This window comes from Biomphalaria glabrata, chromosome 10, assembly GCF_947242115.1.
Source record: "Biomphalaria glabrata chromosome 10, xgBioGlab47.1, whole genome shotgun sequence".
NCBI lineage: Eukaryota > Metazoa > Mollusca > Gastropoda > Planorbidae > Biomphalaria > Biomphalaria glabrata.
Genome location: NC_074720.1, coordinates 27,374,520 through 27,392,489, shown reverse-complemented (window position 1 = coordinate 27,392,489; position 17,970 = coordinate 27,374,520). Strand labels below are relative to the sequence as shown.

At 42.5% G+C, this 17,970-nt stretch overlaps 1 protein-coding gene across 1 annotated transcript; it reads right to left on the bottom strand.

Moving 5' to 3' along the window:
* Positions 1-1,055: 1,055 nt before the first annotated feature.
* LOC106062720 (procathepsin L-like) lies at positions 1,056-17,913 on the bottom strand. Its single transcript, XM_056045354.1, has 7 exons — positions 17,761-17,913; positions 17,362-17,589; positions 15,975-16,248; positions 14,592-14,692; positions 4,907-5,011; positions 2,423-2,589; positions 1,056-1,254 (listed from the first exon to the last, which is right to left on the bottom strand). The coding sequence occupies exons 2-7, from the start codon at positions 17,587-17,589 to the stop codon at positions 1,155-1,157; spliced, it is 975 nt and encodes a 324-aa protein (XP_055901329.1). The 5' UTR covers positions 17,761-17,913; the 3' UTR covers positions 1,056-1,154.
* Positions 17,914-17,970: the final 57 nt, after the last annotated feature.

Sequence of the window (17,970 nt, the reverse complement as noted above, 5' to 3'; positions counted from 1 at the left end):
AATAAAAATGTCATGTTAACACCAATAATATTTATCTGGATCTGACTTAATACCTTATATTTTCTTAAGATCTGACTTTTTCAATTTAAAATCAATTGATCTTTACCTTTAATTATTTGAAAAATCTATCTCTGTGATTCTCTGTTTTCAAGCCAGTCTTAGCATTTCAATACAGATCTAAGAAAAAGCCCTTTCAATATCCTTTGCATTGGTTACGAGTAGACTGTTTTTTCTATGCAAGTTCTCAGGCAAATGTTCTTTATTGATGATATTCAACCTTATAAAGTGGGGAATTTTTTTCCCCCATTTTTTCTTCCATTGTCAGTATTGTTAGTTTTTTCTTGTAGTTCTTATTTGTGTACTTAATACTTGTCTAGGTCTACTCATAAGTTATTCTACTATATTTGTGTAAGGACCATTTCATCAGTTTTATATTTTTGTTTGAGCTGTGATGTTTCATAACTCCAAAAAAGTCTGTGACTGGCTTATTAGTTTGAATTTCATTAATAGCTGAAAGTGTTGTTGTTAGTTATCCATTCTATATCATATACAATAAGAGTATATTTTTTAAAAAGTTCATTTTTATAAGGTACTTTTTTTGTGATTAAAGTAACCATATATTAATGTCAATTTATGTGAAACCTTTTATTTGACAAATATGCAAAGTAAACATTTCTTGATGTAGCTAATAACATAAAACGAAGTGCCAAATGTGCTTGCTATTACAAATGTTTACATGTTTACATTGAATGGTCTTTTTGGACACGGATTTTTTTTTAAGATTTCTGGGATGAATTTTGTTTTTATTTTTATTCTCACTAAGCACTTAGTTTGATTGTGTGCTGTTTTGTTTCATCTGCACAGACATTAAAATAATTTTACAAAATCAACAATACATCTGTTCCTTGCTTTGATCTTGTGAAAGCCAGTATATGTCTATATTTTTAGAAGCACACTGACACAAGGAAAAAAAAGTTTTTTAAAATTGTTTGACCTTTTGTGTTCCCCCACCCCTTCCCATACACAAATATAAGCACAAGGATAAAAAAAAGAAGAAACCTTTGTCATTTTATTTGTTTAAATCATTTGACTCTGCTTTAAAGGCAACAGTTTATGAAAACTCTACCCAAAGTGCACAAATGTGTCTTTGATGCTCAGACTATGGGGTAGCTGGCTATTGTGGCTATACCACACTGATTGTTCTTATTTCTGGACATTAACATGTAGCCTTGCATACCCCATGAAGTGCCAAAACTGAAATGTTAATAGTATTGTTAATACTGCATATAGTAACATAGCATGGTGCAAACAATTTCAATATTTTTTCTTTTAATGTATTTGTTTTATGTCTGTTTGAATGAAATGAAATTTAGTAGCTATAATGATATAATTGCTATATAAAATTGTGCAACTATAGATTATTTAAATCTTGAAGGCATAAAATATGTTGAAGCCTTAACTTCAGTCTCATACCTCAAAGTATTTACAAGACAATGACTCAATGAAGAAAGTTATTCTGAGACAAATAGGAAGTAAATAGACTAAGCTTTTTTGACAACCGACTTTTAATTTAAAAATGGTATCATAATAGAATAAATGATCTTTGAATGAGTTTTATTTAGCAATACTTGTTGACTTCCAGAGTTATTTAAACAACAGAATGCCTAAATTAAGTTTAATGACATTTTTAAAGTATTGATTTTCTTGCTGTCAGTCACGTGTAGACCTCTACAACCATAAATGTGTTTACAACATACATTTACAAAATGATAAATATTAATCCCAAAAAAACTTTGCCAGAGAAATTTTTTGGTATGAATGGTAATAAGTAGGATTGCAGGACTAACCCCCTAGGACTTGTGTGTGTAACATAAACTTCTCTAATATTGCCTCCGTTTTGGGTCATGAATGTCTTCATTCTTGTTCTAAGCGCAATTTTTTTCTCATTATAATTGTTTGTTTATTTCATTTGAAATAGTGGATAGAAATAATTGATAGATATATTTGATAGAATTAATCAATAGAAATAGTGGATAGAAATAATTGATAGAAGGGCTTAATATAATCTGGGTGTTTTCAACACCTCCCAAGAAGGTGTGGAGAGTGATGACAATGTAGAAATGTATTAGAGGCTAGAAATAAGGTAAAGTCTTCTGTTATTTTTGTGGATTAGAGTTAAGATAAATTTATAACTGTAGTTATTGTTTAATGTTAGTGTGTTTACAGAGTTAGATTACGGATTTGAAAGACCCTCCTGGATTATGATTTACCGTGAACTTAAAATTGATGTTGGTTAGTGTTGACTTGCTGTCACATATCTATATAGTTTGTATTTGTTTGTCTTCTTTATAAGAATAAAGACTTTTATTATTGGTTTCTTAAGATACTTAGCTAGACACATTTCACGATTTCCTAGGATTACCTGTTTTTAACAATCCAGTAATCATCGCCTTTAAGAGTTCCATATCCTACGACAAGCATCGCATGGTTTACATTGGATGTACTACAGTCGGGTTCATTATACACACCTCCAGAATATTGTTGAAATGAAGCGTGAAGGCCGTCCATGGCGATACTGACTGGACCAATCTATATTTCCAGATGACGATATTAAAAAATAATTATCTTTAATTCCAATCAAATGTCCGTATCACACAGGTTTTGTCTGCAAACACCTTCCCATTAGTTAACAGAGTGAATTAAAAAATAAAAGTTTAGGCACATATGAGCAAAATAAACTGACACAAAGTTTTGTTGTTTTTACTTAGTAGAACTGCATCTCGCACTGGAAGACAATTTGTTAATGATGCTTCTGACTGCATAGATAATAAGGTTTGTTAAATACGTCAAGTTCATCTATTGCCCTGAAGAATACAAGTGTGTGGTTAGTTTAAATATTGTAAAGTTATTACTTTTAGTGGATTTTCCCACAATTGTTTGAGCCTTACATGCTTATTTATATGCATGATTTAACAGTTCGTTAGAGTATTTCATAATTTTAGATATTGCACTGTCGATTTGTATTTTTGGTTTCTTTGTTTGCACTAAAAGAAATAAATCTGGTTAACAATTTTCAGATTTGATTTGTAAGTGAAATGAACATATCAGAACCTTTTCTCTCAAGTCAAGTAACTTTTGATATGGATTTCCTAATTAGGCCCATCACCACTTAGCTCCTCTTTCCCTTTTGACAAAGCTTATATCAACTCACTCTGTCTGTCTGGTCAAAAGTTTGTAGACGTGATTTCTCGGACACCCACTCTCGGAGCAAGCTGAATATTTTGCACAATTATTTCTTTGACCTGATAACACAAGAATTAAAAAAAAAAAAATTACTTAATGAACTATTTAGTAATTAAATATTTTCTTTATCATCTTTACAAGGGGAAGTAATTGTAATTGACTGAATGGGTGGTTTAACATTAATTGGTCCCATTCATAGACTTATATAGTATACTAGACTGGAAACCGGAAATAAATTCTTATTCGCGACTGGTCGATTCATAGACCTATATATACATAGATTTATATGTACGTAAACTCTTTTTTCAGGCTCTAAGGGGAGTCGCCCCAATAATTTTTTTTCTGTCTTAGAAAAGAAATCATCTTTAGTTTTTAAAGTTTAGAAATAATGCACCCACCATTCTTTCTCTCTTTCCTCCCCAACTGGTCCAGACAAGTGATAAGATCATAGCGTATTTAGAAAGTGATAGGATCACAGCGCATTTAGAAAGTGATAGGATCACAGCGCATTTAGAAAGTGATAGGATCACAGCGCATTGAGAAAGTGATAGGATCACAGCGTAGTGAGAAAGTGTTAGGATCACAGCGTATTTAGAAAAAGATAGGATCACAGCGCATTTAGAAAGTGATAGGATTACAACGCATTGAGAAAGTGATAGAATCACAGCGTATTTAGAAAGTGATAGGATTACAGCGCATTGAGAAAGTGATAGGATCACAGCGCATTGAGAAAGTGATAGGATCACAGCGTAGTGAGAAAGTGATAGGATCACAGCGCATTGAGAAAGTGATAGGATCACAGCGTAGTGAGAAAGTGATAGGATCACAGCGTAATGAGAAAGTGATAGGATCACAGCGTAGTGAGAAAGTGATAGGATCACAGCTTAGTGAGAAAATGATAGGATCACAGCGCATTGAGAAAGTGATAGGATCACAGCGCATTGAGAAAGTGATAGGATCACAGCGCATTGAGAAAGTGATAGGATCACAGCGCATTTAGAAAGTGATAGGATCACAGCATAGTGAGAAAGTTATAGGATCAGTGATAGGATCACAGCGCATTTAGAAAGTGATAGGATCACAGCATAGTGAGAAAGTTATAGGATCACAGCGCATTGAGAAAGTGATAGGATCACAGCATAGTGAGAAAGCTAAAAGCATGAAATAGCACTAAATAAAAACAATGGGAATAAATACTTCTCTTGGCACAGATTTATTGATGTTGGCTTAGATCTATTAGAGATTTTATTATATGACTGATCGAAACTAATTGATACAATTACACAATTACACTTCATATAAGCCATGCCTATGGTATAAGCTTTGTTTTTTAATAGGCTTTGTGAGTTTTTCTTGTTTGTCACTGTATTCTGTTCTATGTTTATGTTATATCCCCTGTAACCACAAACTTATTGAATGCCTCCTAGCGTCAACTACTATTCACACCGTCATTTAAAGTTGCTGGATCAAATGTTTATTTTCAACAGCCTCAAGCGTGAAACTAGTCGGGAACAGCCAGTTAAACATTTTAAACCAATTAATTTAGCAAACATTTGGATAAAACATAAATATATTTATCATGTAGGCCTACTCTTACTAGTCTGGGCACTTCTAAAGGTATTTTATCTTGATTGAAAACAAAGAATGTAATGTATTCACTGACCGTAGCTACAGCTTGTTGTAGTGCATCTTCACTTCCACTTTCTAAGTCTTTGAAAGATTTCTCAGTGGCTCCGACATTTGCTTTAGTAAATTTACATTTACCATCCTGGCAAAAGAATTAATCGTTTCATTTTACAGCTCTATCTGTACAAACTGTTGTATGCAAGAAGATGGTACAAAGTGTTCGTTTCTTGTCCACTTTTATCGTGAACACAAGTTTAGAACTATTCTTTTAAGTTAGTTTTTTTTTTTATTTCATTCTACACTTTAAAAAAATCCAACAGGTTTAGATAAATGAGACAGACTTAGAAGACCAGTTTGCTGACTTGATGTTCTGAGACATTGTTCACAAATAAACAGAAATTGGAGACAATGCCTAAATCTGGACATGAAAATAAACAGTTAAATGAAACGAGTCACATGATATATTCGAGTGCTGGAGAAAACATCGAGTCTTGGCTTTATGGTGTAACCCATGTTCAAGTTCTCAGCGTCGGCGCTATGGTTTAGAGTAGAGATGGTTGGGGGACAGATGGTTGGATGAAAGAAGATTGGGGACAGATGGTTGGATGAGAGATGGTTGGATGAGAGATGGTTGGGGGACAGATAGTTGGGGACAGATGGTTGGTGGACAGATGGTTGGTGGACAGATATTTGGATGAGAGATATTTGGGGGCCACATGGTTGGATGAAGATGGTTGGGAACAAATAGTTGGTGGACAGATATTTGGATGAGAGATATTTGGGGGACAGATAGTTGGGGACAGATGGTTGGATGAGAGATGGTTGAGGACAGATGGTTGGATGAGAGATGGTTGGATGAGAGATGGTTGGGGGCCACAAGGTTGGATGAAGATGGTTGGGAACAGATGGTTGGTGGACAGATATTTGGATGAGAGATATTTGGGGGACAGATAGTTGGGGACAGATGGTTGGATGAGAGATGGTTGGGGGACAGATAGTTGGGGACAGATGGTTGGATGAGAGATGGTTGGGGGACAGATAGTTGGGGACAGATGGTTGGATGAGAGATGGTTGGGGACAGATAGTTGGGGACAGATGGTTGGATGAGAGATGGTTGGGGGACATATAGTTGTGGACAGATGGTTGGTGGACATATAGTTGGGGACAGATAGTTGGGAGACAGATGGTTGGATGAGAGATGGTTGGGGGACATATAGTTGTGGACAGATGGTTGGTGGACATATAGTTGGGGACAGATAGTTGGGAGACAGAAGGTTGGATGAGAGATGGTTGGGGGACATATAGTTGTGGACAGATGGTTGGTGGACATATAGTTGGGGACAGATAGTTGGGAGACAGATGGTTGGGAGACAGATGGTTGCGGACATATAGTTGGGGACAGATAGTTGGATGAGAGATGGTTGTGGACATATAGTTGGGGACAGATGGTTGGATGAGAGATGGTTGTGGACATATAGTTGGGAGACAGATAGTTGGGAGACAGATAGTTGGGAGACAGATAGTTGGGAGACAGATGGTTGGGGACAGATAGTTGGGAGACAGATGGTTGTGGACATATAGTTGGGGACAGATAGTTGGGAGACAGATAGTTGGGAGACAGATGGTTGTGGACATATAGTTGGGGGACAGATAGTTGGGAGACAGATGGTTGTGGACATATAGTTGGGGACAGATAGTTGGGGACAGATAGTTGGGAGACAGATGGTTGTGGACATATAGTTGGGGACAGATAGTTGGGGACAGATAGTTGGGAGACAGATGGTTGTGGACATATAGTTGGGGACAGATAGTTGGGAGACAAATAGTTGGGGACAGATAGTTGGGAGACAGATAGTTGGGGACAGATAGTTGGGAGACAGATGGTTGTGGACATATAGTTGGGGACAGATAGTTGGGGACAGATAGTTGGGAGACAGATAGTTGGGAGACAGATAGTTGGGGACAGATGGTTGGATGAGAGATGGTTGGGGACAGATAGTTGGGGGACAGATGGTTGGATGAGAGATGGTTGGGGACAGATAGTTGGGGACAGATGGTTGGATGAGAGATGGTTGGGGGACAGATGGTTGGATGAGAGATGGTTGGGGGACAGATGGTTGGATGAGAGATGGTTGGGGACAGATAGTTGGGGACAGATGGTTGGATGAGAGATGGTTGGGGACAGATAGTTGGGGACAGATAGTTGGGGACAGATATTTGGATGAGAGATGGTTGGGGACAGATAGTTGGGGACAGATGGTTGGATGAGAGATGGTTGGGGGACAGATGGTTGGATGAGAGATGGTTGGGGGACAGATGGTTGGATGAGAGATGGTTGGGGACAGATAGTTGGGGACAGATGGTTGGATGAGAGATGGTTGGGGGACAGATAGTTGGATGAGAGATGGTTGGGGGACAGATGGTTGAATGAGAGATGGTTGGGGACAGATAGTTGGATGAGAGATGGTTGGGGGACAGATGGTTGGATGAGAGATGGTTGGGGGACAGATGGTTGGATGAGAGATGGTTGGGGGACAGATGGTTGGATGAGAGATAGTTGGGGGACAGATGGTTGGATGAGAGATGGTTGGGGGACAGATGGTTGTGGACAGATGGTTGGTGAACAGATGGTTGGGGACAGATGTTTGGTGGACAGATAGTTGGGGACAGATGGTTGGTGAACAGATAATTGGGGACAGATGGTTGGTGAACAGATGGTTGTGGACAGATGGTTGGGGAAAGATAGTTGGGGACAGATGGTTGGTGAACAGATGGTTGTGGACAGATGGTTGGTGAACAGATGGTTGGATCAGAGATGGTTGGGGGACAGATAGTTGGGGACAGATGGTTGGTGAACAGATGGTTGGGTACAGATGGTTGGGGAGAGATGGTTGGTGAACAGATGGTTGGGGACAGATGTTTGGTGGACAGATAGTTGGGGACAGATGGTTGGTGAACAGATAGTTGGGGACAGATGGTTGGTGAACAGATGGTTGGGGACAGATGGTTGGTGAACAGATGGTTGGGGACAGATGTTTGGTGAACAGATGGTTGGGGACAGATGGTTGGTGGAAAGATAGTTGGGGACAGATGGTTGGGGACAGATGGTTGGATGAGAGATGGTTGGATGAGAGATGGTTGGGGGACAGATGGTTGGGGGACAGATGGTTGGATGAGAGATAGTTGGGGGACAGATGGTTGGATGAGAGATGGTTGGGGGACAGATAGTTGGGGACAGATGGTTGGTGAACAGATGGTTGGGGACAGATGGTTGGTGAACAGATGGTTGTGGACAGATAGTTGGGGACAGATGGTTGGGGACAGATGGTTGGATGAGAGATGGTTGGATGAGAGATGGTTGGGGGACAGATGGTTGGGAGACAGATGGTTGGGGGACAGATGGTTGGTGGACAGATGGTTGGGGGACAGATGGTTGGGGACAGATGGTTGGTGGACAGATGGTTGGGGGATTGATGGTTGGATGAGAGATGGTTGGGGGACAGATGGTTGGATGAGAGATGGTTGGGGACAGATAGTTGGGGACAGATGGTTGGATGAGAGATGGTTGGGGACAGATAGTTGGGGACAGATGGTTGGATGAGAGATGGTTGGGGGACAGATGGTTGGATGAGAGATGGTTGGGGACAGATAGTTGGGGACAGATGGTTGGATGAGAGATGGTTGGGGGACAGATAGTTGGATGAGAGATGGTTGGGGGAGATGGTTGGATGAGAGATGGTTGGGGACAGATAGTTGGATGAGAGATGGTTGGGGGACAGATGGTTGGATGAGAGATGGTTGGATGAGAGATGGTTGGGGGACAGATGGTTGGATGAGAGATGGTTGGGGGACAGATGGTTGGATGAGAGATAGTTGGGGGACAGATGGTTGGATGAGAGATGGTTGGGGGACAGATGGTTGTGGACAGATGGTTGGTGAACAGATGGTTGGATGAGAGATGGTTGGGGGACAGACAGTTGGGGACAGATGGTTGGTGAACAGATGGTTGGGGACAGATGGTTGGGGACAGATGGTTGGTGAACAGATGGTTGGGGACAGATGTTTGGTGGACAGATAGTTGGGGACAGATGGTTGGTGAACAGATAGTTGGGGACAGATGGTTGGTGAACAGATGGTTGGGGACAGATGGTTGGTGAACAGATGGTTGGGGACAGATGTTTGGTGAACAGATGGTTGGGGACAGATGGTTGGTGGAAAGATAGTTGGGGACAGATGGTTGGGGACAGATGGTTGGATGAGAGATGGTTGGATGAGAGATGGTTGGGGGACAGATGGTTGGGGGACAGATGGTTGGATGAGAGATAGTTGGGGGACAGATGGTTGGATGAGAGATGGTTGGAGGACAGATGGTTGTGGACAGATGGTTGGTGAACAGATGGTTGGGGACAGATGTCTGGTGGACAGATAGTTGGGGACAGATGGTTGGTGAACAGATAGTTGGTGAACAGATGGTTGTGGACAGATGGTTGGGGACAGATAGTTGGGGACAGATAGTTGGGAGACAGATGGTTGTGGACATATAGTTGGGGACAGATAGTTGGGAGACAAATAGTTGGGGACAGATAGTTGGGAGACAGATAGTTGGGGACAGATAGTTGGGAGACAGATGGTTGTGGACATATAGTTGGGGACAGATAGTTGGGGACAGATAGTTGGGAGACAGATAGTTGGGAGACAGATAGTTGGGGACAGATGGTTGGATGAGAGATGGTTGGGGACAGATAGTTGGGGGACAGATGGTTGGATGAGAGATGGTTGGGGACAGATAGTTGGGGACAGATGGTTGGATGAGAGATGGTTGGGGGACAGATGGTTGGATGAGAGATGGTTGGGGGACAGATGGTTGGATGAGAGATGGTTGGGGACAGATAGTTGGGGACAGATAGTTGGGGACAGATATTTGGATGAGAGATGGTTGGGGACAGATAGTTGGGGACAGATGGTTGGATGAGAGATGGTTGGGGGACAGATGGTTGGATGAGAGATGGTTGGGGGACAGATGGTTGGATGAGAGATGGTTGGGGACAGATAGTTGGGGACAGATGGTTGGATGAGAGATGGTTGGGGGACAGATAGTTGGATGAGAGATGGTTGGGGGACAGATGGTTGGATGAGAGATGGTTGGGGACAGATAGTTGGATGAGAGATGGTTGGGGGACAGATGGTTGGATGAGAGATGGTTGGGGGACAGATGGTTGGATGAGAGATGGTTGGGGGACAGATGGTTGGATGAGAGATAGTTGGGGGACAGATGGTTGGATGAGAGATGGTTGGGGGACAGATGGTTGGATGAGAGATGGTTGGATGAGAGATGGTTGGGGGACAGATGGTTGGATGAGAGATGGTTGGGGGACAGATGGTTGGATGAGAGATGGTTGGGGGACAGATGGTTGTGGACAGATGGTTGGTGAACAGATGGTTGGTGAACAGATGGTTGGGGACAGATGTTTGGTGAACAGATGGTTGTGGACAGATGGTTGGGGACAGATAGTTGGGGACAGATGGTTGGTGAACAGATGGTTGTGGACAGATGGTTGGTGAACAGATGGTTGGATGAGAGATGGTTGGGGGACAGATAGTTGGGGACAGATGTTTGGTGAACAGATGGTTGGGGACAGATGGTTGGTGGACAGATAGTTGGGGACAGATGGTTGGGGACAGATGGTTGGTGAACAGATAGTTAGGGACAGATGGTTGGTGAACAGCTGGTTGGTGACAGATGGTTGGTGGACAGATAGTTGGGGACAGATGGTTGGGGACAGAGGGTTGGATGAGAGATGGTTGGATGAGAGATGGTTGGGGGACAGATGGTTGGGGGACAGATGGTTGGGGGACAGATAATTGGATAGTTGGGGACAGATGGTTGGTGAACAGATGGTTGGATGAGAGATGGTTGGGGGACAGATAGTTGGGGACAGATGGTTGGTGAACAGATGGTTGGGGACAGATGGTTGGTGAACAGATGGTTGTGGACAGATAGTTGGGGACAGATGGTTGGGGACAGATGGTTGGATGAGAGATGGTTGGATGAGAGATGGTTGGGGGACAGATGGTTGGGGGACAGATGGTTGGGGGACAGATGGTTGGTGGACAGATGGTTGGGGGACAGATGGTTGGGGACAGATGGTTGGTGGACAGATGGTTGGGGGATTGATGGTTGGATGAGAGATGGTTGGGGGACAGATGGTTGGATGAGAGATGGTTGGGGACAGATAGTTGGGGACAGATGGTTGGATGAGAGATGGTTGGGGACAGATAGTTGGGGACAGATGGTTGGATGAGAGATGGTTGGGGGACAGATGGTTGGATGAGAGATGGTTGGGGGACAGATGGTTGGATGAGAGATGGTTGGGGACAGATAGTTGGGGACAGATGGTTGGATGAGAGATGGTTGGGGGACAGATAGTTGGATGAGAGATGGTTGGGGGAGATGGTTGGATGAGAGATGGTTGGGGACAGATAGTTGGATGAGAGATGGTTGGGGGACAGATGGTTGGATGAGAGATGGTTGGATGAGAGATGGTTGGGGGACAGATGGTTGGATGAGAGATGGTTGGGGGACAGATGGTTGGATGAGAGATAGTTGGGGGACAGATGGTTGGATGAGAGATGGTTGGGGGACAGATGGTTGTGGACAGATGGTTGGTGAACAGATGGTTGGATGAGAGATGGTTGGGGGACAGACAGTTGGGGACAGATGGTTGGTGAACAGATGGTTGGGGACAGATGGTTGGGGACAGATGGTTGGTGAACAGATGGTTGGGGACAGATGTTTGGTGGACAGATAGTTGGGGACAGATGGTTGGTGAACAGATAGTTGGGGACAGATGGTTGGTGAACAGATGGTTGGGGACAGATGGTTGGTGAACAGATGGTTGGGGACAGATGTTTGGTGAACAGATGGTTGGGGACAGATGGTTGGTGGAAAGATAGTTGGGGACAGATGGTTGGGGACAGATGGTTGGATGAGAGATGGTTGGATGAGAGATGGTTGGGGGACAGATGGTTGGGGGACAGATGGTTGGATGAGAGATAGTTGGGGGACAGATGGTTGGATGAGAGATGGTTGGAGGACAGATGGTTGTGGACAGATGGTTGGTGAACAGATGGTTGGGGACAGATGTCTGGTGGACAGATAGTTGGGGACAGATGGTTGGTGAACAGATAGTTGGTGAACAGATGGTTGTGGACAGATGGTTGGGGACAGATAGTTGGGGACAGATGGTTGGTGAACAGATGGTTGTGGACAGATAGTTGGTGAACAGATGGTTGGATGAGAGATGGTTGGGGGACAGACAGTTGGGGACAGATGGTTGGTGAACAGATGGTTGGGGACAGATGGTTGGGGACAGATGGTTGGTGAACAGATGGTTGGGGACAGACGTTTGGTGGACAGATAGTTGGGGACAGATGGTTGGTGAAAAGATAGTTGGGGACAGATGGTTGGTGAACAGATAGTTGGGGACAGATGGTTGGTGAACAGATGGTTGGGGACAGATGTTTGGTGAACAGATGGTTGGGGACAGATGGTTGGTGGAAAGATAGTTGGGGACAGATGGTTGGGGACAGATGGTTGGTGAACAGATAGTTGGGGACAGATGGTTGGTGAACAGATGGTTGGGGACAGATGGTTGGTGGACAGATAGTTGGGGACAGATGGTTGGGGACAGATGGTTGGATGAGAGATGGTTGGATGAGAGATGGTTGGGGGACAGATGGTTGGGGGACAGATGGTTGGGGGACAGATGGTTGGGGGACAGATAGTTGGGGACAGATGGTTGGTGAACAGATGGTTGGATGAGAGATGGTTGGGGGACAGATAGTTGGGGACAGATGGTTGGTGAACAGATGGTTGGGGACAGATGGTTGGTGAACAGATGGTTGTGGACAGATAGTTGGGGACAGATGGTTGGGGACAAATGGTTGGATGAGAGATGGTTGGATGAGAGATGGTTGGGGGACAGATGGTTGGGGGACAGATGGTTGGGAGACAGATGGTTGGGGGACAGATGGTTGGTGGACAGATGGTTGGGGGACAGATGGTTGGGGACAGATGGTTGGTGGAAAGATGGTTGGGGGATTGATGGTTGGATGAGAGATGGTTGGGGGACAGATGGTTGGATGAGAGATGGTTGGGGACAGATAGTTGGGGACAGATGGTTGGATGAGAGATGGTTGGGGACAGATAGTTGGGGACAGATATTTGGATGAGAGATGGTTGGGGGACAGATAGTTGGATGAGAGATGGTTGGGGGAGATGGTTGGATGAGAGATGGTTGGGGACAGATAGTTGGATGAGAGATGGTTGAGGGACAGATGGTTGGATGAGAGATGGTTGGATGAGAGATGGTTGGGGGACAGATGGTTGGATGAGAGATGGTTGGGGACAGATGGTTGGATGAGAGATAGTTGGGGGACAGATGGTTGGATGAGAGATGGTTGGGGACAGATGGTTGTGGACAGATGGTTGGTGAACAGATGGTTGGGGACAGATGTCTGGTGGACAGATAGTTGGGGACAGATGGTTGGTGAACAGATAGTTGGTGAACAGATGGTTGTGGACAGATGGTTGGGGACAGATAGTTGGGGACAGATGGTTGGTGAACAGATGGTTGTGGACAGATAGTTGGATAACAGATGGTTGGATGAGAGATGGTTGGGGGACAGACAGTTGGGGACAGATGGTTGGTGAACAGATGGTTGGGGACAGATGGTTGGGGACAGATGGTTGGTGAACAGATGGTTGGGGACAGATGTTTGGTGGACAGATAGTTGGGGACAGATGGTTGGTGAACAGATAGTTGGGGACAGATGGTTGGTGAACAGATGGTTGGGGACAGATGGTTGGTGAACAGATGGTTGGGGACAGATGTTTGGTGAACAGATGGTTGGGGACAGATGGTTGGTGGAAAGATAGTTGGGGACAGATGGTTGGGGACAGATGGTTGGATGAGAGATGGTTGGGGGACAGATGGTTGGATGAGAGATGGTTGGATGAGAGATGGTTGGGGGACAGATGGTTGGGGGACAGATGGTTGGATGAGAGATAGTTGGGGGACAGATGGTTGGATGAGAGATGGTTGGAGGACAGATGGTTGTGGACAGATGGTTGGTGAACAGATGGTTGGGGACAGATGTCTGGTGGACAGATAGTTGGGGACAGTTGGTTGGTGAACAGATAGTTGGTGAACAGATGGTTGTGGACAGATGGTTGGGGACAGATAGTTGGGGACAGATGGTTGGTGAACAGATGGTTGTGGACAGATAGTTGGTGAACAGATGGTTGGATGAGAGATGGTTGGGGGACAGACAGTTGGGGACAGATGGTTGGTGAACAGATGGTTGTGGACAGATAGTTGGGGACAGATGGTTGGTGGACAGATGGTTGGGGGACAGATGGTTGGGGACAGATGGTTGGTGGACAGATGGTTGGGGGACAGATGGTTGGATGAGAGATGGTTGGGGGACAGATGGTTGGATGAGAGATGGTTGGGGAGAGAGATGGTAGAGTGAGAGATGGTTGACAGACTTACCTCAGGTTTGTAAGGATAGTTTGTTTCTGTGTCAATGCACTGGTTGACAGACTTACCTCAGGTTTGTAAGGATAGCTTGTTTTTGTGTCAATGCCCTTATTGACAGACTTACCTCAGGTTTGTAAGGATAGCTTGTTTCTGTGTCAATGCCCTTATTGACAGACTTACCTCAGGTTTATAAGGATAGCTTGCCTCTGTGTCAATGCCCTTGTTGGCAATGACGTAACGAAATGAGTTGTCCATAAATCCACCAGAACAGCCCCAGTTACCTGATCGAAAGCATAATTATTAATGTGGGTGTATAATACTTACGTATCACTATGAAAATTAAAATGTAAGCCTCACTTGACCAAGAATTATATTTATATCTTCCTTTAACAGTTTACAAAATCTTATAAGTCCAGATCTAAGGACCTACCACTTGAACATTATAAAGTCTATTAGATTGATACGTTTCGCTTTATCAGGTTTCGGTCTCGGTGGGTGTGTGGGGGGGGGGGAATCGGGCCTTTTTTTTTGTCTATATCTAACATTCATTCGTGAGAACGAGAAAAATAATCGCTCTCTAAGTTGTAGAAAGGAGATATTTTCTTTTAAAAATTAATCATTTGGCATTAGGATTTACATCTAGCCAATTACTTTAACGTCATATTTCTTCATATCGCCTTCTCTTCTTTTTCTCTCTGAATGAATTTGAGTGTTTTTCGAACTTCAAATTTTCAGAGAAAGTGAGACAGAAAGATAAGACAGAAACAAGCAAAAAAAAAATAAAAATTATATTATCTATAAAGGGAACTAATTCAGATTATACCAACACTTCCGTCAAGTACTATTTATTTCCCTTCTTTGAGATACCAAAACAGAGTAATTTATTACCAATAGTTAATTAACTAATTGATAATTTTTTTTATTGATTCTAGTGTTGTCAAGTAAAAGAAATAATTGTGCAAAAATTCATCTTGATCCGAGATTGGGTGAGAAATAACGTGTACAAGCTTTTGGCCTGACACAGACAGACAGACAGGCAGAGTGATAATGATATAAGCTTTGTAAAAATGGTGAGAAGGAAATATGGACACAAAAGAGACAGTTGAACTAAGAGAAACAGTAAAAGAGATAGAGAGGGACTCAGAGATAGAACCCACAGAGAGAGAGAGAGAGAGAATGGACAGATGAAATTATTAAAAAAAGAAAAGCTGGAAACGCGGAGAGAGAGAGAGAGAGAGAGAGAGAGAAATATAGAACTAAGATAGCTATAACAGTGATAGACAGTACAGAAAGAAATAGAAAGAGATTTTTAAAAAAAGAGAACAGGGAGACACACATACATAAAGAGATTAAAGAGACACACAGAGAACGTAACCTCTCCTCTATTCAATACCAAGTTTCTGCGACACTCCGTATCACTAATCTAGTCTACAAGTGACATTCCTGATAGAGTTTCAACATAAACTGACCAAACTTCTGAGAGCAGTCCATTAAGTTGGACACTCCGTATCACTAATCTAGTCTACAAGTGACATTCCTGATAGAGTTTCAACTGAAACTTACCAAACTTCTGAGAGCAGTCCATTAAGTTTGAGGCGGAAAGGGCAACAAGTTTTCCGGTGCTCTTGTAATGCTGACCTTCCAGGGCGCCTGTAGCAGAGAATGCCCAGCACGACCCACACTGACCCTGGTCCATCACTTTGGTAACGTAGCCATGTTTCCTCCAGTCCACAGAAGCAGGGAGTACACTGGTGAATTGACTACTGGTGAAGTTGTCTGGATGGAGCGGATGACCCGGACGAAAACCCAGCATCACGCGCACAAATTCTTCATGAAGCTGCCAAAGAAAGTACAATTTTAATGTTAAACTCAATTTATTAAATAGGCCTAGGGGGTGGGGTGTCCAAGTGATAAAGCGATTGGCTTCCGAGCAAAGGGTTCTTGGGTTCGAATCTCGGTGAAGACTGGGATTTTGAATTTCGGGATTTGTAGGGCGCCGCTGAGTCCACCCGGGACCCTTAGGAGTAGTTTTTATAACGTGCTAAAAATGTTTCATACTGACAGACAGACAGACAAACAGAATGAGCTGATATAAGCTTTGAACAAAATGGAAGGAATTATATATTAAACATTTTTTATTTGTCTTTATCTTAGACAGAAATTGACAAACCTCTGTTGCTACACTTTTAGTCGCTTTTTTTTTAATGCGCTCTGTTTACACAGATTTAAAACACAAACGTGGTCCGTAGGTTTTCTGAATTCGCAAGATAAAATTATAATATTTGGTTTTGATCATTTGAAGACTACATTATTTTTATACTCACGAGATTTTGCCTATGTATATTACAAAGACTCAAATATACAATCTTCGCATACGATATTGTTTGCACTGATATAGGTCAGTGGGCTTGAAATATATGCTACTTTTAAAGTACGAAAATTGTTTATTTCGCGAATCGGGATTCGCACATTGGCCGGTCAGTGTGAAGCGATATTTCCCGTTTCCCGATTAGGCAAGCGAGTTCCCAGTTACACCTATTTCGGGCCTTTGTTTGTAGCATATAGACGGCGACCATTTTAAGAAAATACTGAAAAATGTCTAGAATTGGTCAGAAAAGGTTCTGGGTTTTCCCAAACTTTCCCCGGTTATATTGCGAATCTATCAAAACCGTTTCTTAGTGAGCACTTAAATGGTAAATCGAACCTGTGTACAAGATTTTGTACATTTACATCCGTTCAGTGGTTCTAGAGATTTCTTGATAGATGGATGTGAGTGAGTCAAAGAGTCATTATTTCTTATAATACATTTATATAGATTTAAAATGTAAAAAAATTTGGACACCAATATTCAAGTAAAAATACAAGTAGCAATATTCTTTTAAAACTTCAATTTCATATTTGAAAACTGACATATGTAACTGTAGGCCCTATAGAGTAAAAAATCACTTGCCATATCTGAATATTTATTCTCCCCGAGGTAAAAACTAGAAAGACCTTTAGCATAGAGTTCATTGTGCTGTTCAATCTTCAGCAAGTTGTCTTCCCAGATTTTTCTTCTTCTCACTTCTTCTTGCCCAGAGTAAGTTTTGTTATGTTTGGCTTTAAAAATCACCCAGTTGGCCTCGGTACTACACGTGGCCATAGTCAAGGCTACAGCCACCAAAACCAGTCGTAGCATCTAGTGGTAGAGAAGAGTATTTCATGATTACATCGTTGGCATTAATTTCAATGAATTATCTATTGTAGAGACTCCACATAAAATATCAATAGTCCTCCCTTTCTCCCATCTGTACTTTTACCGTTTCAACTACTAAAGTAAACACAAAGTAGAATGGTCAATAGTACTTACTGTTGAGACGTGATCTTGATAGGTGAAAGTAATCTAATGATTTACTTTGCTTGTACAATGTAAATTGTTGCTTCTGATCTATTTTATAAATAGATGCTTAACTTGGTCACATGACCTGGAGATATGTGATGTCACTTTTTACAAGGCTGATTGTTGTTTATCTTTTTTTTTTCGGCACATGATGTAGATAATCTCTCTCTCTCTCTCTCT

Bases quoted from the DNA above. Each gene is read 5' to 3' on its own strand.
- LOC106062720 (XM_056045354.1), bottom strand. From the start codon at position 17,589: ATGCTACGACTGGTTTTGGTGGCTGTAGCCTTGACTATGGCCACGTGT. The intron at 14,693-15,974 runs GTAAGTTTCAGT...GCTTTCGATCAG, and splicing joins GGACTGCTCTCAGAAGTTTG to GTAACTGGGGCTGTTCTGGT. The intron at 2,590-4,906 runs GTCAGTGAATAC...CTGGAAATATAG, and splicing joins TACAACAAGCTGTAGCTACG to ATTGGTCCAGTCAGTATCGC.